Source organism: Oppia nitens, unplaced genomic scaffold (assembly GCF_028296485.1).
Source record: "Oppia nitens isolate AA-2021 unplaced genomic scaffold, nextdenovo-longstitch-racon4-pilon3 scaffold43_pilon_pilon_pilon, whole genome shotgun sequence".
NCBI lineage: Eukaryota > Metazoa > Arthropoda > Arachnida > Sarcoptiformes > Oppiidae > Oppia > Oppia nitens.
This window is the reverse complement of record NW_026533225.1, coordinates 20,092-45,353: the sequence shown is the minus strand read 5'-3', so window position 1 is coordinate 45,353 and position 25,262 is coordinate 20,092. Positions and strand designations below refer to the sequence as shown.

Genomic DNA, 25,262 nt, shown 5'->3' with positions numbered 1-25,262 from the left:
CACCATGATAATCCTGGAATACTGTAAAAATGGCAAGGATCTAATTGATAAGTATTATAAATCATATTTCGAAAAGTTTGAAAAACATCAGCTAATAAACACGTATCTAGCATACAATAAAAATTTTGAAATTCTTTGAGATTTTTAAATTTAAACTTATCCCATATTTTTAAAACATAAATATAATCATCTGATGTTATATTTGATGAAGATAACTGTGAATAAAATTTATCAATTGATGGTAGTTTAGTTTCTTTAAAACGAGACCAATCATCAAGATATTCATAAGGGTAAGGACATTTTCTAAATAATAATTCTATATCTTTAATTGATATTTTTTGTTTAAATACTGATTTAGTAATAGAAAAATTTCCATTTGAAGCTTTTAAATTTTTCACAAGTCTATCTAGACTATCATTTAAAAATTGACAAGAATCTAATATTTTTAAATTATCTAATTCAAGTGCAAGAAATTTTTCCATTGAATTGGGAATTATAGTACATTTACTAAAATAATTATTACTCAAAATATTTACAATAAAATGAGAATCGTAATTTTTTAAATTATGAAAAAATAAAGGAATTTTTTTTGGGATTTGATATAATAAATTGCATAAATTATGGGCAGCACCTCTATATCTTCCAGTCATATGATCATGATCATAAACTTTTTCATTTAGAGGATCATTAAATGGTAATTTACATAAATGACAAATATTATCTAATTTATGTTTAATTTTTTCATTTTCACTAATAATCATAGATTTTGGGTTACTAATTTCACCATATATTAAATAAGATACTGTGGCCAGTATACTTAAAAATTTATTTAGACAATTTTTACCAGTATAAACATTTTTGTAATATATTTCACTTTCATTTTTTACAACAATTAAAGAAAATCCTGAAGCAACATGTTTATGTATTTGTCTAGACTTTTTATTAATCATCTGATTATCTTTAACTAAAAGTGATTCAAAATCAGCATAAATTACAAATGGAAATCTATACATAAAATTAATTTGCGTAAATTTCATTATATCATTTTTAGGCATAACTGCTGCTGAAGGATTAAAATGTTGACAAATTTTTTTATGATTATTAAGTCTAAATTTTGATTGAAAACCACTTAAACAATTTTTGCAAAAATTATGATTATATGATGAATAACTTCCACATAATCTATTAAAATTTTTAATATAATAAAAATGATTATTGTAGTATAACAATTTAATAGTGTTTGTAGCTTTCTTTTTTGATATATAAATAGGTATAATATTATGTGTGTTCGGAGTAAAATTTTCTATTCCATATATATTTATTCTAATGTCTAAATGTTTATTAAAATTTTCAAATTTTTTAATATCTTTAAGTGTAACAGGAAATGTTATATTATTAAAATTAGCAAAATTTTTAAAAGGCTGCATAGTTGATAATCTTGTAAAATTTAACTTTTTATCAGAATTATAATTTTTATAATATAACAAAGCAATTTTTACTAAAACTGACCACATAAAGCATTTTTGATCAGTATTTTTTAGTGATATAACAGCTCTTTTGTATATAATGCTTTTTGGTAATTTAGTGTTAAAACAACCACCTTTTAAAGGATTATATATTGCAATTCTCATATCTAATCTATCAATTGAATCTATTATCCAACCGCTTCCAATTGCTTCAAATGTCTGAATTTTATTATCAAAATTATTTATTAATTTATTATTAATTTTATTATTAAATAAAGAAATTATAAAATTATCACTTGTGAAATAAGATATAGTATATATTTTCACATTTGCTACAATTTTATAAAAAGTAACTTGAAGACAAAATTGTACTTTTAGTGATTTAACTTTTGCTATTAATAAATTCAATAAAGTTTTAATATCTTTAAAATAAAAATAAAAAAAGTCGTGCGAATCTTTATAATCTTCATTTGGATAAAGTTCATATTGATGTAGAAAATTTTTAAAAGCACTTTTAGATAACACAAAATTATGTTTGTTGTTTGAAATATTGGGTAGTTCTTGATTTCCTTCACCAATTTGTTTTATTTCGCGCATTTTGTGTAAAATAAATGTAGATTTACATTTAAATTTTTTTCCACAAATGTTACACAATACTTTATTTTTATTAATATTAAACAATTCACAATGCAAATAATGTTCGCGTAATTTATTTGGGGCATTAACTGTAGTTTCACAAAATTCACAATTATAAACAAAAACTTTATCACTATGTATAAGCCTAATGTGTTTATTATATAAACGACTATTTGTAAATAACTGTTCACAGTATTCACATAAAATTGGAAGAGTAAAGACGTTAGTGTTCTCCATATCTATGATAAAATGAATAATAAAAATTTAATTACAACAAATATAATATCAATATTATTTAATATAAGTTTAATTATTTTTATATTTAACGAAAATCAATGTCAGTATCCAATAGATCATGTAATTAAAAATGATTTAGACAATTGTTATTTATCAATACATAATATTATTTCTATAAATTCAAGTTTTGATAAAGTAATTGATAATAAAAACAACAATTATTTTCATACATATATTTCATCATTTACAAAACCTTATTTATTGGAATTGGTACATAATTCGTCTAAAGACTGTTTATGTTGTAATTAAATACTCATTTTTAAAATGCAAAAATATTTATTGTAAAAAATTTATATTCAATGATACATCAAGTAAAGTTATTATTGATAAAATATTAAAAATTTAATAGTATAAATGAACTCAGTTTTAGTAAAAATACATTTATGATGGAGTAAATGCAACATGATTTTGTTCTGAATGGGTTAGAAAATTAATGTCATATTCATCGAGAACATAACTCCAATCTCTTTCACCAAATGCATGATCAAAATCTTTCATAGTCATTCCAGGTATTATTTTTATTTTGCATGTATCCATATTTAAACAATTTTTCATAATATATTCAAAGTATTTATCAATGAATAAATAATCATTTATATCAACAGGAATGTTTTTGCGTATTTTATATAAGATTTCATAAACAGCCCAAATTTGTCTTATAACATATGGTTCAAATATATTAAACAATTTTATCTTATTGTTAAGTTTACGACTTATACCAAGTATAAAAAGTAATGAGTTAAATAATACAAACGTTGAACACAATTGTTCAGAAATTATTTTTTTAGCTATCGTTGATTGTTTTTCATTACATATTTTAATATGAGAAAGAGCTTGCGATCCTGGAATTTCATATTGCCAACAATTAGGACAATCGAGACGAACAAGACGTCTTTTAATATATGGAAGTAATCTTAATTCTGATCTTCTTTTAGCAATTAAATCTAAAATAATTAAAATAAAAATAATTAATTATTTTATATATATTAATTTATAAAATATAATTTAAAATAACATATGCAATAATAATTAATTTAGATATTTTAATGCAAAAATCAGTTTTATTATAAAAATTTTAAAAGATTATTACAAATAAATTATTTTAAAATTTAGAAAATACATTTGTGAACTCAGTTTTATTATTTTAACAATTATATTGGGGTATAAAATCCGTTTGGTTGTCTTTCATTTATAAGGACATCAATATCATAATCATCAATTACAAAACTCCAGTCTCTTTTACCAAATGCTTGGTTGAAATCATACATTGTCATWCCAGGTATTATTTTTAATGGACAAGTTTCAAGATTTAGACAATTTTTAAGCAAATATTCAATAGCTCGATTAACATGTAAATACTCATTTTTATCCAAAGTAATGTTATTACGAGTTTTGTAAATGATTTCATAAACAGCCCAGATTTGCTTAATAGAATTTGGATAAAATATCATTTTTAAATCAATATATTTGTCAATTTTACGAGTTAATCCAAGTATATAAAGGATAACATTTATCGCAATAAAATTACATGAATATAATACAGAATCACTAAACTTTCTATATTTAAGTCTTAGTAATTTATTGCAATAGATTAAATGTCTAGACATTTGATCTCCAAGTATGCTTGCTTCATTGCAAAGTGGACAATTGAGAAAAACTCTTCGTCTTTGAATAAATGGTAGCTTTATTAAAGGAAATATGACTGTAAAAATAGAAAAATATAATTAATAATTTGATAATTAAATTTAAAATTGTTTATAAATATAACATATGCATTATTATRATTAATATATTAAATATATATTTTTATCTCAAGTAATATAATTAATTTATTATTAAATAATTATCTTTAATTAAAAAACACWTTTTCAGTCATTTATTTAAATAATTTAAAACATTTTTTAAATGTTATGTTTATGCCAACATTCCAGCTATTGTTATCGAAACAAATCTTTGTTAATAATAAATGTTTTAAACTATTATAGTCACATCGGAACTATGCCATTAGTAGACTAAGTTTAAATAACTATATTATTAACATTTGTCTGGAGTAGAAAAACAATGTTTTTACAGCAAAATTGTATATAAATTATAAACAATTAATTTAAAACACAACATTATAAAAATTTTAAATTTATATTTTTTAATAATTATTATAAATACAAAAGATATATAATTTGCATGTAAAGTTTATTGAATAAAATATATTGTAAAATTACAAAATATAAATTTAACATTAAAATAACAAAATTAAAGTAATTAAATTTGATTATATATTAAATCATTATTAAATTTTATATAAATTTTACTTAAAAATTTTATAAAATAAATTTTGAATTAATTTGATTAAGTAGCTCAATAGCTAAGTGAGTTTAATAATCACTTAACCGATACTACTTTTTTTTAGTTTTTGGTTGAAGTTTTTTAAATGTTGTAAACACATCATCAATTGGTAATTTATTGGTAATTGCAATAGTAATAAGTGATCTCAGAATATAGGACATGTGATTCATCTCTATCCGGTAGCGATAATTTGATGGAACGTCCTCTTTGTTAAATTTAAAAAAAATTAACTCTTTACCTTTTGTTGATATACCATCATAATCTGTATGTGAAAATTATACATAAATAATATAAATTTTTAAAAAATATTATGTTATAATTTTTACATACCTCGTCTGAAAACTTTTTCAGTTATTTCAGATTTATCGCTGCCGGATGGAGTACTTTTTTCATACATTGCATATGTTATACCATTTACTTTTTTAGCCCGTTTTGTTGACGGACCTGCTTTGCCTTTTCCTTTGCGCTTTTTCGAGTCATCATCAGTCTCTCCAATCGGTTCCAGTTCGTTTAGTCCACTTTTTGATGGCAACACCTCCTCAATATCCGAGTCCGACGATGATTCATCCATACCAATAGATGCCAATAATTCAGATCTCTTTTCAGCGGCCATTGTAACAAAATTTTACTTTAAAAGTAATAAAACTGTTATAACTTTTACAATAATTTTAGCTTTAAAAACTGAATGATAATTGAGTGTAAAATATATCTCTTTATATACTCAACTTTCAATTTAAAATTTGTTTTATTAATAATATATCTTCTAATAAACTGTAGAAACGCCTAAACATTTAAATTTATTTTTATTTATTTACTTGAAGTATAGTTACTATTATAATAAAGTGTAGAAACGCCTAAACTTTTAAATTTATTTTTATTTATATACTTGAATTATAGTTACTATTATAATAACCTTTAGAAACGCCTAAACATTTAAATTTATTTTTATTTATATACTTGAAGTATAGTTACTATTATAGTAAACAGTAGAAACGCCTAAACATTTAAATTTATTTTTATTTATTTACTTGAAGTATAGTTACTATTATAATAAAGTGTAGAAACGCCTAAACTTTTAAATTTATTTTTATTTATATACTTGAATTATAGTTACTATTATAATAACCTTTAGAAACGCCTAAACATTTATTTTTTTTATTTATAAACTTGAAATTTAACTAAAATGAAATAATATAGAAACGTCTAATGAATTTTAAAAAGTATTACTTAAATTTTTTATCAATTTACTTGAATTAAAATCAAAAATAAAATTAAAAATCCTAAATATATTTATTCTTATTAATAATATATATTTATATAAAAATGTTAATAAAAAATATAAATTAATTAATAAAATATTTTATTTTTTAATATATAAAAAATTATACATAAAAAAGTTATATAAAAATATCTTATATAAAAAATTATAAAATATTGAGTTAAAAGGCTGGCCATTACAAAATCGAGTGATGATATCCGCAATCGCAGTTGATCCAAATATTGCCCATCAACATATCCAATTGCAAAAGTGGGTCGGCGCAAGGAATTAAGGTGTGATAGTCCAATAAAACGCAAATTTTATGGACTATTTGATGTATTGTAAGGGGTGTTTGAAAACGAACCCCACAAGTACACACAATAAACCCACCATCAATCGCTTTAAGATGGTCCATCCTACATCCTGGACAGAGTAGTAGCTGATGGCTAAGGGCGTGTTTGAAAGCAGCGCTTTTAGTGTACTCAGACTGAGTACGAAGCCCATCCCAACCTCTTTGCTCGTCATATGCCTTTTCGCGTTGAAGAGCCTCTTCTTGTAAACGAAATTGTTCATCAACGTTGTTTGTGGATGAGTTGCTTATACGTAGATAAGCAACAATGTTGGCCAATGCGTCAGCTTCCATTCTGTCCGATAGGTGTCGCTGTTGTAACACAAATTTTAATCTAACTATTAATATTTAAACTTGTGAGTGATTTTCTTAAGTTTAACTCAATATATATATATACTCTAAAGTTTTTCAGTGACCTTAATTTAAACAACTTATATTGGTTGCAATTTATATATGTATAACGCCTAATGTATTAGTAAATATTTACTATATTTTATATTACACTTTTAACTTTGAAATTTTGTTACACCCAAGTTTTAATATACTAATGTTGGTTGCAATATATATATGTATAACGCCTAATGTATTAGTAAATATTTACTATATTTTATATTACACTTTTAACTTTGAAATTTTGTTACACCCAAGTTTTAATATACTAATGTTGGTTGCAATATATATATGTATAACGCCTAATGTATTAATAAATATTTACTATATTTTATATTACACTTAACTTTGAAATTTTGTTACACCCAAGTTTTAATATACTAATGTTGGTTTCAATATATATATGTATAACGCCTAATGTATTATTAAATATTTACTATATTTTATATTACACTTAACTTTGAAATTTTGTTACACCCAAATTTTAATATTATAATTGTTAACATATTATGTTTTATTTATAATTATTTTTATTTAAAATATAATTACAGCCAAATTTTAATAAGTTTAATAGTATAGTAATAACTATCTAATTAAACAATATTTAAATTGAATTTTATGTTATTTTATAGTGATTTTATTATTTCATATATAACATTATTTACATTAATATTATATATATATTATTTTTTTACTTTATATTAAGTGTTTTATTTAAATTAGTATATTATATGTTTAGTATACTAATTAAATTGTTAGTCTAACAGTTAGTTTACATAATTTTAATTTAATAATGTTTGTATTTTAATTAGATCAAATTAAACAAATAATTTTAAACTAAATTTAAACTTTAATTCAAACTTAATTTAAAATTTAAATTTATACTAAATTTAAGCTTTAATTTAAACTAAAAACATTTGCACTTAATTGCTATTTAAATATAAATTAATTTAGATTAAAATCATATTAAAATAGTGCAAAAGCTTTAGCTTAGCTAATGCTTTTGCCACTTCAATCAATGTTAATTTACTCATACTATTAAACTTACGTTTAACTAAATGTATTGGGTGAGATATATTAAGAATTTTACTGTACTACCTTATATTATCCGCGTTCGACTAACAATGATTGATTCAACACTAAAGTGTCTCTAGGACGGAATCGATCTCCGGGCTTAAGGCCCGAAAACCCACACCTTAACAGTATACGTATAAAGTTAATACTAAAAGTATAGCTTAAATAAGTATTTAACATTAGTTTCAATGGCTAACTTTTTAACGGTTGACTTTTTTTAGGTTTTGATGACACTTTTAGACATTCAATATTTTTGATTTTTTTTTTTTTTTTTTTTTTTTTAAATTTTTTTGAAATTTTTTTGACTAAAAATTTTTAATGTTTAGTATTGTTATACATTGTTATACATTGTATTAGAATGTATTGTATTCATAGGCATTGTTTCAAGGCTAACTACTTTTAGTGCTTTGCTATATATGTAATGTAAAGTAATGTTATGTTTTATATAATATAATGTGTTATTAAATGTGATTATAATGAATGTAATAATATTTTAATTAAATATATAAATATCTATTGTATCAAAGCTAGTAACATATTAATTTTTCATAGGTCACAAAGCAAGTCTAATGTTAATTTCTCATAGGGTATTTAAGCAAGTAAAACCTTACAACATGTTATTATTAGTAAAATTTGTTAAACAGATATTACTTTATATACCGTAAGTATACTGTAAGTGTAATTATATTATTTATAAATGTTATTAAAAATAAGGCGACTTTAAAATTAAAAATTTATCATGATAATAATAAACTTTAAGCTGCGTTCACACGGACAAAATCTAAGTAGACTTGACTTAAGTTTTGGTGTTCACACATGTACTTACTTGAGTTACCTTGACTTAACTCAAGTACAGTAGTGACCCCTTCTTAAGTAAGTTTACTTCATTAAGTACAGTGTGAACACACGAGACTTATAAACTTAGCCAATCAGTGTTAAGTATAATATGTAAATATTATTACGTTTTAAATGCCTGCTTAGCTGTCTAGCAAAAATATTACATTTAAATTGTTTAATAAATAAAAATTAATTATTTTTGTATAATTTTTATAATTAACATCAAAATTAATAAAATAATTTCAATAATTTGATTAATTTTTATAAAATTAGATAAACTTAAGTGTAGCAATGTGAACACATGTTACTTGAAACTTGACTTGAGTTCAAGTCAAGTCTACTTGGATAAGCATTAGTGTGAACGCAGCTTTAGATTTGATTTAGAGCCTAAAGTATTGTAAAATAAATATACTAAAAACTATAAAATTGATTGAAATGATTTTATTTTAGTAATTTTCAAATACAATAATTAAGTTATATACAGTATATATACATATTTATTAACAACTTATATTACATAATAAAATTTAAAGTAGTTTATTGAATTGCACAACAATTTTGTTAAGTTATATATTTACTGTATGTTATATCTATACCGTACAATCAATATACCGCTAACTGTTATAAAGTATGGTATAATTGAATCAGTTATTATTAAATAACAGTAATATTTATTTAACAATTAATAAATGATTAAATTTTACTTAAATATAAGGCATTGGAAATATTAATAATTCCACCAAAACTTTAAACTGTTTTCTTGTTTAGTCTTTAATAAAGACAAGTCTTCATCTTCACTGTCAGATACGTCGGCAAATCTTCGTTGACCTGAAGTAGTCGACAATAGAGGTAATGTTGGATGAAAACTACAAATATTTAAACACTAAGCTATAAAAGGTCACAAACTTCAATAAATACTTCACTTACGCCACACCGTTAGCACAATCATTGTGTGCCTCAAATGAGTTACAAGATTTGAGTATATCATCATTGATATCATCACTTTTGGTGTCATAAATATAGACCATTCCATTATCACTTCCTGTCGCTAAATATTTTGAATCACATGATAAGTCAAAATATACTCTTTGATTAGTATTAACACTACGAGTGATGACAGACAACACTTGACCGACATTTCTAATATCCCAACAAAGTATCTCTGAATCCTATAAATTTTAATACAAAATGTATTATGAAATGTCAATAAAAAAATTACCGGTAATTGTAAATACTTTTCTTCCGCCACTATATAGTCTGTGGCCATCTGCTGAAAACTGGATGTGTGTTAGTCCTCCCTTTTGTCCCATTAATACACATATATTTACAAGACTTGGTTCTTCATAAAGTCCAATACTTTTATCATATGAACCAAAAGCTATAATATTTGGATTCAAAGGATTTACTGCAATACATGATATGATTCCCTTTTGACCCGTTTTGTCCACTTTAAAAATAAACAAAATAAAAATTTTAAACAAATGTTATCATAAAAATATATTTATATAAAACTTACTGTAAGTTTGTTTAGAATCACAGACTCTTCCGGGAGAAGAAGTATCAAAAACTCGGATCCATTTCTCAAAACCCGAATATATTTTAGTTCCGTCAGCACTAAAAGCCACACAATTAGCCGCTATTACTTCATCGGCATAATTGTATGCTCTATACGTACAAACAAGTTGTCCCGTATAGGCGTCCCATAAATGAATTGGATTATCACGACTGGTTGTCATAAGACTTGATTAATAAAATTAGACATATATTAGATAATTAATAAATAATTATAATTTTGATAAAACTCACAGACATGTGGATGGATGGCATGAGTTCATGAGTGGATACCAACAAAAATCATATATGATTTCACTTTCTTTTATCTTAAGCACTGGACTCTAATCTCAAGTAAAGTATATGAAAATTAATATAAAGATCTCAAAGTTAACTAATATATAGGACTAAATATATTGTTTATTAGACATCAGATAATAATAAATATCATTTTGAGTTTAATTATAATGAAAATGTAATGAATGTATTACACTATTTACCAATACTGAGATAAATAGTTTTTAATTAATTAAAACATTCAATATATTAATATTTGCATAATTACTGTATAATCAAAATAAATTATATTTTGATCAATTGATATCAATTGTGTTAACACTTGTCGATCAATTGATTAAAGACATGCAAAGCAATCAAATTCGCCTTTAATTATCACATCATTTGTCAATTTGTTTATAAATAATTTTAACACTTTTTATAAATCAACAAAATTACCATTTCTTCGACGTCTTCGTCTAAAATAATAGGATTTTGACACAAATTTTGTGGTAAATTAAAAAGTCTTAAACAGTGATCATCACTGTTTGTCATAAGACATGAACCATCGGGAGACCATTTGCAACCTTTTAGACAATTGTTTGAATCATTGAATTGATTAAAACATTTGTTGATCAGTTTCGGTGATTTAGTCCAATCATAGTCACACTTATTTTGTCCATCACTGTCATCACTCGTTTGTATAGTTGTTTCATCTAATAATTGATTCAAACGATGTGATGGTTCTTCAATTATATCCTCCATTTGTTTAATATAATGATTAACCTATTGTTTACCTATTGTTTACCTATTGTTTACCTATTGTTTACCTATTGTTAACCCATTGACAACATGTGCTATAAATGTCATATAAATGTGATTATCATATGTTTTGCCACACATTTACACTCAAACCATTCAAACAATGAATCACGTGATTCATTGACTCAACCAATAGGCGAGTGTTGTATGAAAAGTGAGCCAATATTTGAAGCGTTGATTAAGTGATTGATTCGATTGATACGTAATCACTGATTGTGTTTGTTATGATTGGATACCAATTAAGACTAAATGGATAACAATTGGCAACAAATGGAGACCAAAACGTTAAGTCATTTATTTGAAGAACTCATTGAAAATGAGACCAAATTTAATAATAAGAAGATTGCACTCAACACAGGTTTAACCACTTCTTCCACATCAATGATAACCAATTGACTATCAATTTGTTTATTGTCTTTCAGTACGAACTCGTGTCGAGACATATGAACAACAATTGTCTCAATTAAACAATCAATTAAATGATATCAAACGTCATATTGAGTTAAAGCAGATCCAAGTCGTCGACATTACAACTCAAGTAACTTTGATGAACACACAAAATGATTTACTTCAACAACACATCCATACCTTCATCTCAAAGATAGACCAATTAAAGAGACAAATGGTTTGATATTATCTTATCATAAGTTTATAGACATTTGTTATTTTCATAACAGTTATAACTAATTAATTAATTCAAAACATATGATAATTAATAAACTATTTATTCAATTACTACTAAAGGAAAAGTTAAGAACAGATCGAAAGCAAAGAATCCATAATTTGTTAAACAAATCATTGAATTTTTGTCGTCAGTTTGGACCTAATGGTCACAAAAGACAAGAACTAATTGAATGCCAACAAAGAGTTTTACAAATGATTACAATTAAGAATGAATTGAAGACAAAAGTGGATTCATTGTTATCAATTGAAAAACAATTAATAAAACTATAAATTTCAAAATTCAATAAATTAGTGTTTAATTTATCATAATTTAAATTAATATATAATTAAAATAAATAATTATAATATAAAATTAAATTTTACTATAAAATGCAAATCAAATAATAATTATTATTGAATGCAATGCAAGTAAAAGTGAAAAGTTGTACAAATGTATAGAGTTTTATACCGTAGTATTGTATAGACATTATTGATGAGTGAAAGCAAATATATTTGAATAGACGTCATATGATATTAACATATGATTGGATGGTTTGAAATGAGACCGCAGTTTACAATATGTTTGCAACAGATTTCATATTAAAACTATTGTAACAAATGTTTACAAACTGTTGACAACATATCAATTGATTTTATCTGATTGTCGACCATTAGGTGACACACATTACCATCAATACAATGAATTCAATCGATAGGTTGCGTCTTAAAGATAATCAATTGTTAACTCAATTAATTCAAAGTCATCTCTCGTTTATAATTGACTTAAACTTTGATATCAATTCAAAAGAGCAAACGATTGGGAAGAAGAGGTCACTTCAGACGCCAAGTGGTAAGTGATGAATATATTTGATAGCTTGGAGTGTAGTGAATGTCTTGAATTCATTGAACAATAGATACTATTTTTGGGTCACCACTAACTCAAGAGGGCATCTGTTGTGTTAATCAATTGATTGAATTCATCACAAATGATAAAAGTAAGTCTTTAGTACTTGAAATGACACAAATGTCTTAATTTGCAATTTGTCTCAAGACATCTTAAATGAAGGCATATTCCGGAAGAGCGGAAGTACTGTAAGACAAATGGAGTTAAAAGAGTTGATATCAATGGGAGTGACGGTTGACTTATATGCCAATCGGTTTACAGTTCACGACTGTTGCAGTGTTTTGAAGAGATTTATTTCAGAACTTCCCGAACCACTAATGACTGAATCAAAGTATCCTTTTTTGAAGAAAATCTCACAATTATGTGATACTATTACTTCTCCTACGAAGACATCGAAGAAATTAACTGCAATTCAATTAATTTTACTTTTATTACCGGCGCCTAATAGACAACTGATCCATGAATTGCTGTCTTTATTTGATAAAGTGATCTCTAATGTTGAACAAAACAAAATGACTTCAATAAGTTTGGCCACAATTTTTGCACCGCATTTGTTTTGTCCGCGAAGTTTCTCAGCCATTGAATTACAGCAACATTTGGATTTATTTACTCAGACATTGATTTTTATGATTGATAATTCAGAATTTGTATGTTTACCACCAAAACAGTTGATTCTTGATGTGGATAAACAACTTGAACTGATTGAAAACAATAAGTCTGAGAGCACAACATCGTTGGCAGCCGTAAACACTGGCCATCAGTTTTGTGTTCAAAACAATAACACTTCTGACGACTTTACGTCAGCTCAAGTATTAACGTATAATAAATAGAAATAACATTTTAAAACTTAATTTGTTTTTTATTGAAAGGTCGCTCAACTTTACGCTTATATCCAAAGTATGCCAAACTCTGGAACTCCAATGAAGAAAAAATGGATCAAACGTTTCAATAGAGAGAATGGAAAGGGAACACCACTTTTGAAACAAAAGAATTTCGACAATTCTAACAAAAAGTTAAAGACATCGATTGGAAGTGTACTCAAAGCTGGACAACAGTTTTTATTTGGCACTAACTCCGACTCAGAAATTGCAAAACAAAAATTAAGTAAAAATCTCTTTACTTCTCCATTAAGTTGTTGTTCTGAGAAGTCATCTCCAACTCCAACCAAACTTAATCATCAAATGTATAATAAGACTGACAATTGTCAACCAAATCCCGAGTCATGTGTCACACCATTAAGTGCTAGCATTGAAAATGCTAACAAAAAAATAAGATTAAGTGTTCGTAAAGTCGGTAATCGGGAACCAATTATTATGTAATATTATTATACATTTGTAATTAGTTTTATTACACAATATTTTATACTATAGTTTTATATACATTTACTTATTTTAATAACTAATGTATTATAAATATTTTATATTACTGTATTTCATATGTTTATAAGAAAACTATAGTGCTTATAGGCATAAAGTATTCAATTTTTTTAGAAATACAATCTTTTTTAATTAAAAAACGATACGTTTTGATAAACATTTTTTAAAAATTTTAATGAAATTAAACAAAATAAATATTTACAAATTGCATGACATTTATAATTAAAAAAATACATAATAATTTATTAGCATTAATAATATAAGTAATTTTTAATGAATGTCAAACTGATCCGTCAGTTTGCGGCAAAATAAAGTCAACTCTACCACTATTTGGTGAAGAGTTTCGATTGTGAAATCGATTATTAAATATAAAACTGTTTGCAATGATTCGCGTCAAACAATTTTTGAATAAAAATCTTGAGATGAGTTCATAAGCGACACTTCGGAAAGATTTGTTTAGTAGTCCGTAGAGAATAGGATTCCAGAATGAGTTACTTATGGCAATCCAAGTGACGACAAACTCGACATTACTCGGGAGGTTGACCTTCCAGACTGACGATATCAGCTCTGTTAGTGTCCACGGAGTCACTGCAATCAAAAAGCCTACAGATATGGAGCCCAGAGTTACTAAAATACGATATGTTTTCTTCTTTTCCTTCACATTAAACTATTATAAAATGTAAAATTTTATGGTAAGTATTATATTTATGATACTAATTATTAAATGTTAATGTTTTAGTGTTATAAACTAATTCTTTTGTAACAATCATTATTTCACATATACTTTAATATACTATTTATTAACATTATTTAATATATCAAATATTTAATATGATTTTAATTGTTCTTTTATAATATAGTTATTTAATGAATTATTTTTACTAAACATTAAAGTATTGAAATCTATGTAAAATAGATATTAGAAAATCTTTTAATAATAATAATTATGGGTTGGAATAACATTTCACTACATATAAGACTTTTTAAAGACATATTTTTTCAATTATGTATAGCTATTAAAATATAATCTGATAACTAATTTAATATAAAAAGTGACAGCATTTAGTTGAATATTTTTATACTCTATTAACACAATTATATTATTTAAATTGTATAATCAAAATGCTATAAATACTAAAATAACTAATTGTAATAATCACTTAAATTAGTGATTATTGTGAATACAATACTGTATTTACTTTGCGAATATTGTCGTATCCCTGGATAGTACTGTAAGCATTTGATGGACATTTTTGTATGTTTTTGATCTGCCGGTGCGCTACTCTTAAGATTTTTATATAGCAGTAGACGAGTGTAAAGGCCGGTGGTATAAAAAATAGTGTCGTCGCTAATATTATTATCAATTTTTTCTCATAAAATGGTTCGCAACTCATTATACCATTTGAATCATAGCTTTTTAAAAATGAAATAAATGTCAAAAATGTTATTTAATAATATAGTAATTAAAAATATAAAATGATTGATCGATTCAATACTAACCGATACTCTGCATTGGGATAAATAAGTATAGCGTATACTGAAAATGACATAAACCAAGACAGCGATACCATTGCATAACAAATCTATTGAGTTATACATTAATAGCAATCAGTAATTAATTGCACATATTTTAAGTTTATTATAAATTACTAATTGATAAACTAATTTAATAACATATCGTTTCTTTCAGTCAAATTTAAATATATTGATTCACTAATTAGCATATAACTAAATTTACATTGCAGCATTTATTATTTTCTAAAATACTATTGATATATAAGTAAATTTTAATGTTGTTACTACTAAACTTTCAAAAATAAAAACAAAATTAAGTTATTTATATGTATCTTTAAAAACATATTTTACAAAATATACATTATTCAATATTTTTATATTTTAATTTATAAAATATTAAATTTACTTTATAATACTTATAAAAACATCAATAAAATTTATTCATTATTTAAATATAAAATATTATGTAAAAATTTATAACATACAGTACAGTATATTAAAACAATAGAGACATTTGAGAATAGTCAACAATAGTTGAAAATGAACAAGACACACATACACATACACATACACATACACATACACATACACATACACATACACATACACATACACATACACATACACATACACATACACATACACATACACATACACATACACATACACATACACATACACATACACATACACATACACATACACATACACATACACATACACATACACATACACATACACATACACATACACATACACATACACATACACATACACATACACATACACATACACATACACATACACATACACATACACATACACATACACATACACATACACATACACATACACATACACATACACATACACATACACATACACATACACATACACATACACATACACATACACATACACATACACATACACATACACATACACATACACATACACATACACATACACATACACATACACATACACATACACATACACATACACATACACATACACATACACATACACATACACATACACATACACATACACATACACATACACATACACATACACATACACATACACATACACATACACATACACATACACATACACATACACATACACATACACATACACATACACATACACATACACATACACATACACATACACATACACATACACATACACATACACACAACGAATTCAGTTAAAAAATCTTTTAAAATTTTATAAAAATATATTATTCTTAAATACTGTACTTTTATTACTATTATTACTAAGAATATTACTAATATTTGTCAATTAATTAAAAGGATAATTATTATAACTATTATAACATAAAATTAATGACAAAGTGTTTTTTGAGAATTTTTTTTATTGAAATGAAAGAAAATAGAAATATTTTATTTACATTTTTTGTAATTAATTTTAGTGTGTTTTGAGCTAAACTGTGTTCAAACTGTAGTCATTTTTGTGAATCTTAATTAATTTGCTAAAAATATGTAAATATAATGTTAAATTAACAGTATATTTACATATTTTTAGCAAATTAATTAAGATTCACAAAAAATGACTACAGTGTTAATCCTAATAAATATATATTATTTGTTAAACAATGTTTTTATTACAATATTGTTGAGTTTTATTAAATTATTTTTATATAATTTAAATTGAGACTACGTGTGAACTAAAACTTAATATACACTAAACATTTTCAGAACAAACTCGGTACTTTTTTATTTATGTTACTTATGTTTTTTGTGTTACATTTGGTAATTATAAAAGATACCATATTGTCATGAGTTGTTTAAAAAAATGCGACATCATTTATGTAATTATATAATAATTTAATAGAGATATAGTTACACAAAAAACATATGTAATATACATAAAAAGGGCCCGAGTTTTCGGTAGATCATAAGGACTGTATATTACCTTTTAAAACTAGAATTATAGTAATTTGATTATAATAAAAGCAATAAAATAAAATAATTATTTACTCTAAATAAAAACTAAATTTATAATAACATTGGAAAATATTATTTGATATAATCTAAATAGTAAAAAATTATTATATCATATTATCGGAATAGTTTTAGTTTGAATTAAAGTTGAAACTATTTATTGTTTAATGTTAAAATTAAAATTTTCAATTATTATTATAATTATTCTATATATTTAGATATTACAATTTATTTAAATGTTAAATATATAAACAGTATATATCAGAGTTAATCAAGATTTTGGATTTTAGGGGGTATAGGTTGAAGTAAAATTTTAAAAATCTCGAAAAATCTTGGGGTAGGGTGTACATTTTATTGCATTTTTAAACGACATTTTTTATAAAAATTTAAAAATCTAGGGAGTCAAAAATAATTTTCAAAATTTCCTAAAATTCATAGTAAATTGGAAGAAATTCCGAGCAAAGTATGAAAATTTTCCCATAAAGTCTTTAAATTTTCAAATTATTTTCATACATTAAGAAAAACTCTAATTTTAATTAAAATTATTGAAAATAAAATATAATTCTGCCATTAAAATGCAAAATTTAAAATAATAAAATTATTAATTTTTACAGTATAATTTATTATAATTTTTTTTAAATATCTTAAAATATCATTCTAATTAAAACATTACTTTTTTGAAATAAATTATTTTAAAGTTTTTCTGATATACATTTTTATTAAAATAATACTATATTTAGATAAAAATTAACTTAATACTAATTATTTTATTTTATCTGTTAATTTTAAACTGACTAATTCTAAAATTTATAGTAATGACAAAAATTAAAATAATTTACAAAAAAAATACATTATTATAGATATATTTATCATTATTTTACTCATTTAAAAATAATATCGTACATGTAACATTATTACTTTATTGAACAATTTATTTTTGTTTTTAATCACATAATTTTAATAAAATTCGGCTTAATTTAATTAATAATAACCCTGATATATATAAATACAAATAAATATATTCTTATAAAAGTATTTCAATATATGTTAAAAATAGAGGAATCACTTATAAATAATAATTATTTATGAAAATAGATGAACAATAATACTGTATTATTAATAATTTATTATACACTATAATTTAATTCACATTTTCATAGTTTTAAATTATTTCTTTTATTTTATGGTTCAATAATTTTAGTGAATGAGGGCTTTCATAAATATGTTTTATACATTTAGAGACAAATAGAAATTTCCAATAAATTCCAATAAGAAAATTTCTACAGACTTCAAAAATTATAATTTACAATATATTCTTGAACTCACATATACAGCATTTATTGTCTATTTATATATTATATATACAGTAAACGCCTATATAATTGAAATTTTGTTATATAATGTATATTAATATAAATTTTAATTTAAAAAACTTAAAATATGTTTTAAATGTAGTAATTTTCAAACTTTTATTAATTATATTAAATTAATAATTATAGTGTAATGAAACTTTCTCGAAAATTTCTTAATGACTAAACTATAGTATATACTGAATATATTCTATCATTTATTATATAAATATTTGGTAATATTTCTACAATATTATAACTACTTATATAATATACACCAATGGACACCACATTAACATATAGTCTTTAATTGTTTATATCTTGAATGGTATAATAAAATATCACCAAATTTGTCTATAATAAAGAAAATATCCTCAAAAATTTATCATAAAATTTTTAAAAATATATCTAATACTTCTGAAATTATTAAAAATTTAATTAAATATTACAATATAAATACAAACACTAATTCATGTATTAACCAAATTGACACTAAAGTGGACTCCATTGGTCTCTGTATTGATTCGAATATGATTTAAGTTAAATTAATGCCGAATACAATGGACTCCACTTTAGTGTCAAATTAGTGAACACATAAGTTCTAATAGTAAGTGTATGTAAACTGAATGTAAATTATATGAAAATGTAATATTTGGTTAAAATATTAATAATTTCAAAAGTATTAGATATAATTTTTTGAGGATATTTTCTTTATTTTGGTGAACACAAATTTGGTGAAATTTTATTATACCATTACTGAGATATAAACCCTCAAAGACTCTGATGTAATGTTTGTCAATTGGTATATATTTTGAACATACTATGAAAATGACGTTTTAAAGTCAACTTAAAAATTTAATTAATATTAGTGTTATATAACTTATGTTATGTTAACACCGGTATAAACACATGTTATATAACTTTTTAATCTATAAATATTTAATTAATTGTTTTTGTTATTATAATTGTTGTTAATTATGCTAATATAAGGTTTTGCATAACTTTAATTTGTAAATCTAATAAAATTATCGAATATTACATTTACTATAGCAGTATATGTTGTAAATAATGAATTTTACTGATTTTTACAATTTATTAATAATTTAATGAATCTATTTGTTAATTTTGTTTTTATAGTAATTAGAATAAAAATTATAAAAAATTTTATAAAATAGTTTTGATAAAAATATTTATAATATCATTAAAAGTAATGTTTTCTAGAAATCACAATATTAGAGGTTTTTTCTTTTTTCCAAACTTTTGTGTTGTTATGTAAATGAAATGCGATTTTAATAAATACTACTCTATTATTATATGACTGAATTACATACAAATTAAACATGTATTGGTATAATGTTTTTATAGTCATATATTGTACATTTATTTTTGCATATTGTTTGTCTTAAATACTTTAGTATAATACTGTATAGATCGTTATTAGTAATAATAAATTATATATTAAAAATTTTGTTGTTTGTTTATAGTAATATCATATGTATATTGTCAATATAAATATTTAAATTAATTATATAATACCCAAAATATATTTAACAATACTTACAATGGATATCCTGTAAAAATTTTTTATTAACAGTAAAATTGTACACAAATATACTACTGTAGTATATTTTAGTATAACGAAAAATCCAAAATCTTTACCCTTACCATAGCATAAATAGTATTAATTTTTCCCCATTTAGTGCCGGATTTTCAATTTTTTGACATCTGCTGTTATATAATATAGCATAAATAGTGCTATATTGCAGTGGTTTTCGGCACTAAACACATCACCTAAATATTCCCATATCCCCTTGAAAAATTATATTGAYGCRACCRTTACTATAAAACCCCGTGTATCCTCAATGATTTTATCATTGAGATACTGGTAGTCACAGGCATAAGACTAGTACTGCTAAGAGCCGTTAGCAGATCAGTTCTCTCCCCTTCTGGTTCGACCCCCTTCTCATTGGTCTGTCCGTATACTTGGATGTATACCCTTTGATGTCAATTTTAAAATAAAGCCTTTGGATTGAAATGTAAGTTTTTACCATTTATTGTCTCCTACCTTTTCTAAGCGACCTAAATCCGTGGGTTCCCGCGTCGGGAGCTCCAGTATCGTAAAGGTCCCTTCTTATCTACAGTCAAGGTAAGATGACTGGCCAGACGGTTCCGCCGTGTCGGGGGATCTGTTCGGTCATGTTGTCGAACCTTCCCGCGTAAATAACTAATGGACGGAGCCGCCGTGTCGGGGGTTCCGGTCCAGTTATGTAACCTTACCATACCTACCCTAACCTACCTTATGATGGTTGACCATCGGATCTGCCGTGTCGGGAGATCTGTACGGTTATGCCGTTATACCCTTCCCATTGATAGTATGCTAACGGGTCTGTCGTGTCGAGAGATCTGTCGGCTAYGCTGTCCTCCTCCCTTACCTCCTTTGACCTATATTTAGTTATTGTTGGTGTAGACTACTATATGTGTCATATGGAAGTCCCCGACATCCCGGAAAGTGTTTCAGGCGGCCGAAGGCTCTGCCCGATTTTTCGGCAATAGTCCTACGTTTTAGTGAAACAGTTGTAGTTTTGTCGGTTCTCAGTGTTATTTAACACTAATAGTCTGACCTTAAAATACAATTTACTAGGTGATCCAATGGTTGCTGTCTTCGTGACAATAGCACTAGTTTGGTTGATTGTTGTAATTATCGGCTGTTTGAGTGAATGTGTGTGTGAATGCATAGCAGTGGATTTCTCGAGTACATATGTGCTTTCGCTAACCTAGTTGGGAAATGCATAGTTACTATTCGATACTGACTGACTAGGCAGGCCAGTGGTCCCAAGAGGGTTCCGGTCTCCCGATCGCGTGATTGTGTGTTAATAGCCGATAACGGACACTGAGTTTAAGACCGTTAACATACGCTCCTCAATAGTGATCCGAGAGTATAGTTAAGGTTTGCCTTAACTTTATGAGTCTATAGTCACCTTCGGGATTGACTGACCCGGTATAAATAAATATTTGGACACCTAATAGTTTATTGTTGTTACATATGCACTGTTCTTACAATATCACGGCCAAAAACCTATAGGTGATGTCAATTGACCCCAGAGACGACATAGTTATGTCTGACCAGATTTAACTGAATACCGTATGTGAGATAATAGAAATGTTACGATAATTATGTAATACTGTCGGCAATCTGTCGGTCATGTATTGTCTTTATCGTACTTGAGTGTATGATGTGTTTGTATAGATTTGTTAATTTATGTGATTGGTGACTCTCCGGCGATGCATTCGTTGACCGATGCGGCGGCGGTTGTGTACGCGACACCGCTTGCTGTAGTTAATGAGCGCCTTATCATTGACGCCACCACACATACAATTTTGTCTAATATAGTCCTTGTCTATGTATGTTAGTTGAGTGTAATTTTGTTGTCTATTGTTATGATATACAGTACAGATTAGTAGTCCAGTGATAGTCACCGTAACACAGGTTTCGGGTGATATCACATTTCACCGACGAGTGTCGGGTAGGGTTTAACTAGTGTTTAAACGCCTTTATTTAGTGCCGGGTAGGCACGGCTGGAGAGACATAGATGGGTTAGATTCCCCCAGAGATTGCTTGTGACGATCCCCTGGTTATGTCATCAGAGTCAGAGGACTGATTTATAGTTTGGCCACAGGGTTGGTCAACGGGTATAGCATTACTTATCCTATAGTGGGTATTTGAATAGACTATACGCCTGTTTTACCGACGGTAGTACCGAGTGATGGTACTGACCATTAGACTCAGTCTTACTAGTAGATTGGGTATTGTTGCATGTTTTGGTTAGAGGGAGGCTTTGAGGCTTCTCTCGTTGGCAATTATTGGTAGGGCCCGACCAGTTAGTCAATCGTTATGTTTTAGTTACCAGTTTCTAATTGCGACAAGACATTTGTTGTCATTGAGTAATGTCGGTTTTTGTTTGTTTTAGCGCAAGTGTTGCGGCTAGCCAGCCATTGTATGGATGCTGATAACACTGTATCGTCCTGTCTTCAGTATACTATAGTTGTGTCACGTGTAGTGAGTGACCAAACTAGTAAAATAGTTTTTACTGGTCTCAGAGCTTCTGACCAGACCCGAGTGGTACAGACTTCGAGTCTTAACTCTCAAAACAATGAGTCTGTCTTAACATTGAATAGTGTTTCGTTTGATAGTAAAGGTCAAATTGAATTAAATAATCTCAGGACCAGAGATAATACCTTTTATATAATTGGTCCGCAAAGTAGTAATGTCTTAATTTACGATCAATCAGACATAGATTGTATTAATAATTGTGTAGTAAAAGCTAATATTGTGCCCAATGTACAATTAAGACAACCTAAACCACTACAGGAGTACTGTGCCAATAGTGGCGGCCATTCCAGTGGTTTACGTGAAATCATTGCATGGAAAGTGAAGCGAGTAACTCACCCCAAAAATTCTCATGAAACCTCTAAATAATCAACACTTTCCAGATATAAATGGCAATGCTATTAAAATAATATTGAAACGGTATAGAAATAGGATATATTATAGTTATAACAGTAATGATAAAATCTACTCATTACAATATTTAATTGTTTATTTTAAATTGCAAAATATTAATAAAATAATTGTTCCTTCATTTGTTTAAATATACAGTATATTAATATAATGGCAATAAAATTTCATGGGATATCAGTTTGACAACAATGAAAATTCAAGTGTAAAACATATAACATTATATTTTCTATACATTATTACTTGTTATTTAATAGTATGAAATGTGTGGAAAAAACCAAATGTTTGTGTTATTATAAAAAATATTCTTTTATTTGTCATAATCTTATATTATCAGCAATTATTTATTGATTAAAATACATTAAAAATAATAAAAATATTGAACACAACTATAGTACTGAATATAATTACTAAGTTGAAGATATCTTATAAAAATAACAAAAAATTGCATTTTTAGCAAAATATTAATAGTTATATTATAAAATAATAAATAAAATAGAAAAAATAAAAAACAATGCACTAGGTCATTATATAATTTGTAAGTTAATGTAAGTTTTAGTAGTTACCACACTATCATATAATAAATATTATAAAGTAAAAAGTAAAAACTAAATACTTACATTAACTATATTTTTAATTAATTATTCATTATTTTTTAGTAATTTATAGTATTTATAATAATTAATATTTCCTATATATAAACTGATTAGACAGTATTTATATCTTGTATTTATATTAAATAGATTATTTTATTTAAATGATAAATTTATTGCTATTGCGGTAATTTTATTTTATATATTTAACTTAAAGTATATAAGATAGTGCTAAAAATGATATAAGTACAGTACCACATATATATTAAACTATAAAAACATAATAAGCTAATAATTAATAAATATTATTATAATTAGTTTTATTAGTAATTATAATAAATGTGAAAAAGTGATACCTTTTTAGTCATAAGTGTGTGATATCTAAGTGGATGAATGATACAAATATATCTATCGATAGCAATACATAGTAAAGAAAGTGTTGATTCGTGAAAGAGTGCGGCAATGAGTAGGGCTTCAATTGCACACACCGTTGGACTCCACGGCCAACACTGTTTGACAATTGATATCAAACTGATTGGTGTGACCAGTATTCCGACGGCTAAGTCGGTCAATGATAGCGATGTCATCAAAATTTTTGGTAAATCTCTTAAATATCGGGAATAGTTTTTACTGTGAAGTACGACAATCATTAAAGTATTCAACACTATTACAGCTATTGTTATCAACAATACAATCGTTGCTTTAATACATTCCTCAACAGTCAATGATTGTATGACATGTAGAGAACTGTTAGTTGTGTCAGATATTTGCCAACAGGCCTTTCCTCTGAATGGCAACTCATTCATGACTTATGTCAAACAATTGAAGCAAAATATCCTCCTTTTCTCTCTTTCTGTTGTTTCTATCAACAGATTCACTATTTCACTGCAAAAATAGTTATTCAGTCGATTAGATATAACATAAAACAGTGAATGTAATGCAATGCAAGTGCGCTAATGCCTACACTTCAGGTCATTAATAGTATAACTATTTAAACATATATTTTATTGATCCCACACTTTAGCCACTTTTTTTATCATACATGTGATACCTATTAGTAATCCTAATTTTTAA

General features: G+C 25.5%; 4 protein-coding genes across 5 annotated transcripts; 2 read left to right on the top strand and 2 right to left on the bottom strand.

The window, feature by feature from the left end:
* Positions 1 to 9,377: 9,377 nt before the first annotated feature.
* LOC128959197 (telomerase Cajal body protein 1-like) lies at positions 9,378 to 11,242 on the bottom strand. The gene is made up of 6 exons (XM_054305137.1): positions 10,937 to 11,242; positions 10,457 to 10,545; positions 10,167 to 10,390; positions 9,886 to 10,097; positions 9,578 to 9,819; positions 9,378 to 9,516 (listed from the first exon to the last, which is right to left on the bottom strand). The coding sequence occupies exons 1-6, from the start codon at positions 11,240 to 11,242 to the stop codon at positions 9,378 to 9,380; spliced, it is 1,212 nt and encodes a 403-aa protein (XP_054161112.1).
* Positions 11,243 to 11,548: 306 nt separating this feature from the next.
* LOC128959196 (uncharacterized) lies at positions 11,549 to 12,641 on the top strand. The gene is made up of 4 exons (XM_054305136.1): positions 11,549 to 11,657; positions 11,722 to 11,924; positions 12,044 to 12,219; positions 12,638 to 12,641. The coding sequence occupies exons 1-4, from the start codon at positions 11,549 to 11,551 to the stop codon at positions 12,639 to 12,641; spliced, it is 492 nt and encodes a 163-aa protein (XP_054161111.1).
* Positions 12,492 to 14,215, top strand: LOC128959277 (rho GTPase-activating protein 19-like). Of its 2 annotated transcripts, XM_054305217.1 has the most exons (5): positions 12,492 to 12,573; positions 12,638 to 12,812; positions 12,877 to 12,957; positions 13,014 to 13,675; positions 13,736 to 14,215. In XM_054305217.1, exons 2-5 carry the CDS (start codon positions 12,662 to 12,664, stop codon positions 14,183 to 14,185), a joined length of 1,344 nt encoding a protein of 447 aa, XP_054161192.1. In that variant the 5' UTR covers positions 12,492 to 12,573; positions 12,638 to 12,661; the 3' UTR covers positions 14,186 to 14,215. The 2 variants fall into 2 exon arrangements, with proteins under 2 accessions (XP_054161192.1, XP_054161190.1); XM_054305215.1 differs by having other exon boundaries at positions 12,492 to 12,812.
* Positions 14,216 to 14,522: 307 nt separating this feature from the next.
* Positions 14,523 to 24,994, bottom strand: LOC128959195 (trace amine-associated receptor 13c-like). The gene is made up of 4 exons (XM_054305135.1): positions 24,545 to 24,994; positions 15,743 to 15,825; positions 15,442 to 15,655; positions 14,523 to 14,909 (listed from the first exon to the last, which is right to left on the bottom strand). The coding sequence occupies exons 1-4, from the start codon at positions 24,992 to 24,994 to the stop codon at positions 14,523 to 14,525; spliced, it is 1,134 nt and encodes a 377-aa protein (XP_054161110.1).
* Positions 24,995 to 25,262: the final 268 nt, after the last annotated feature.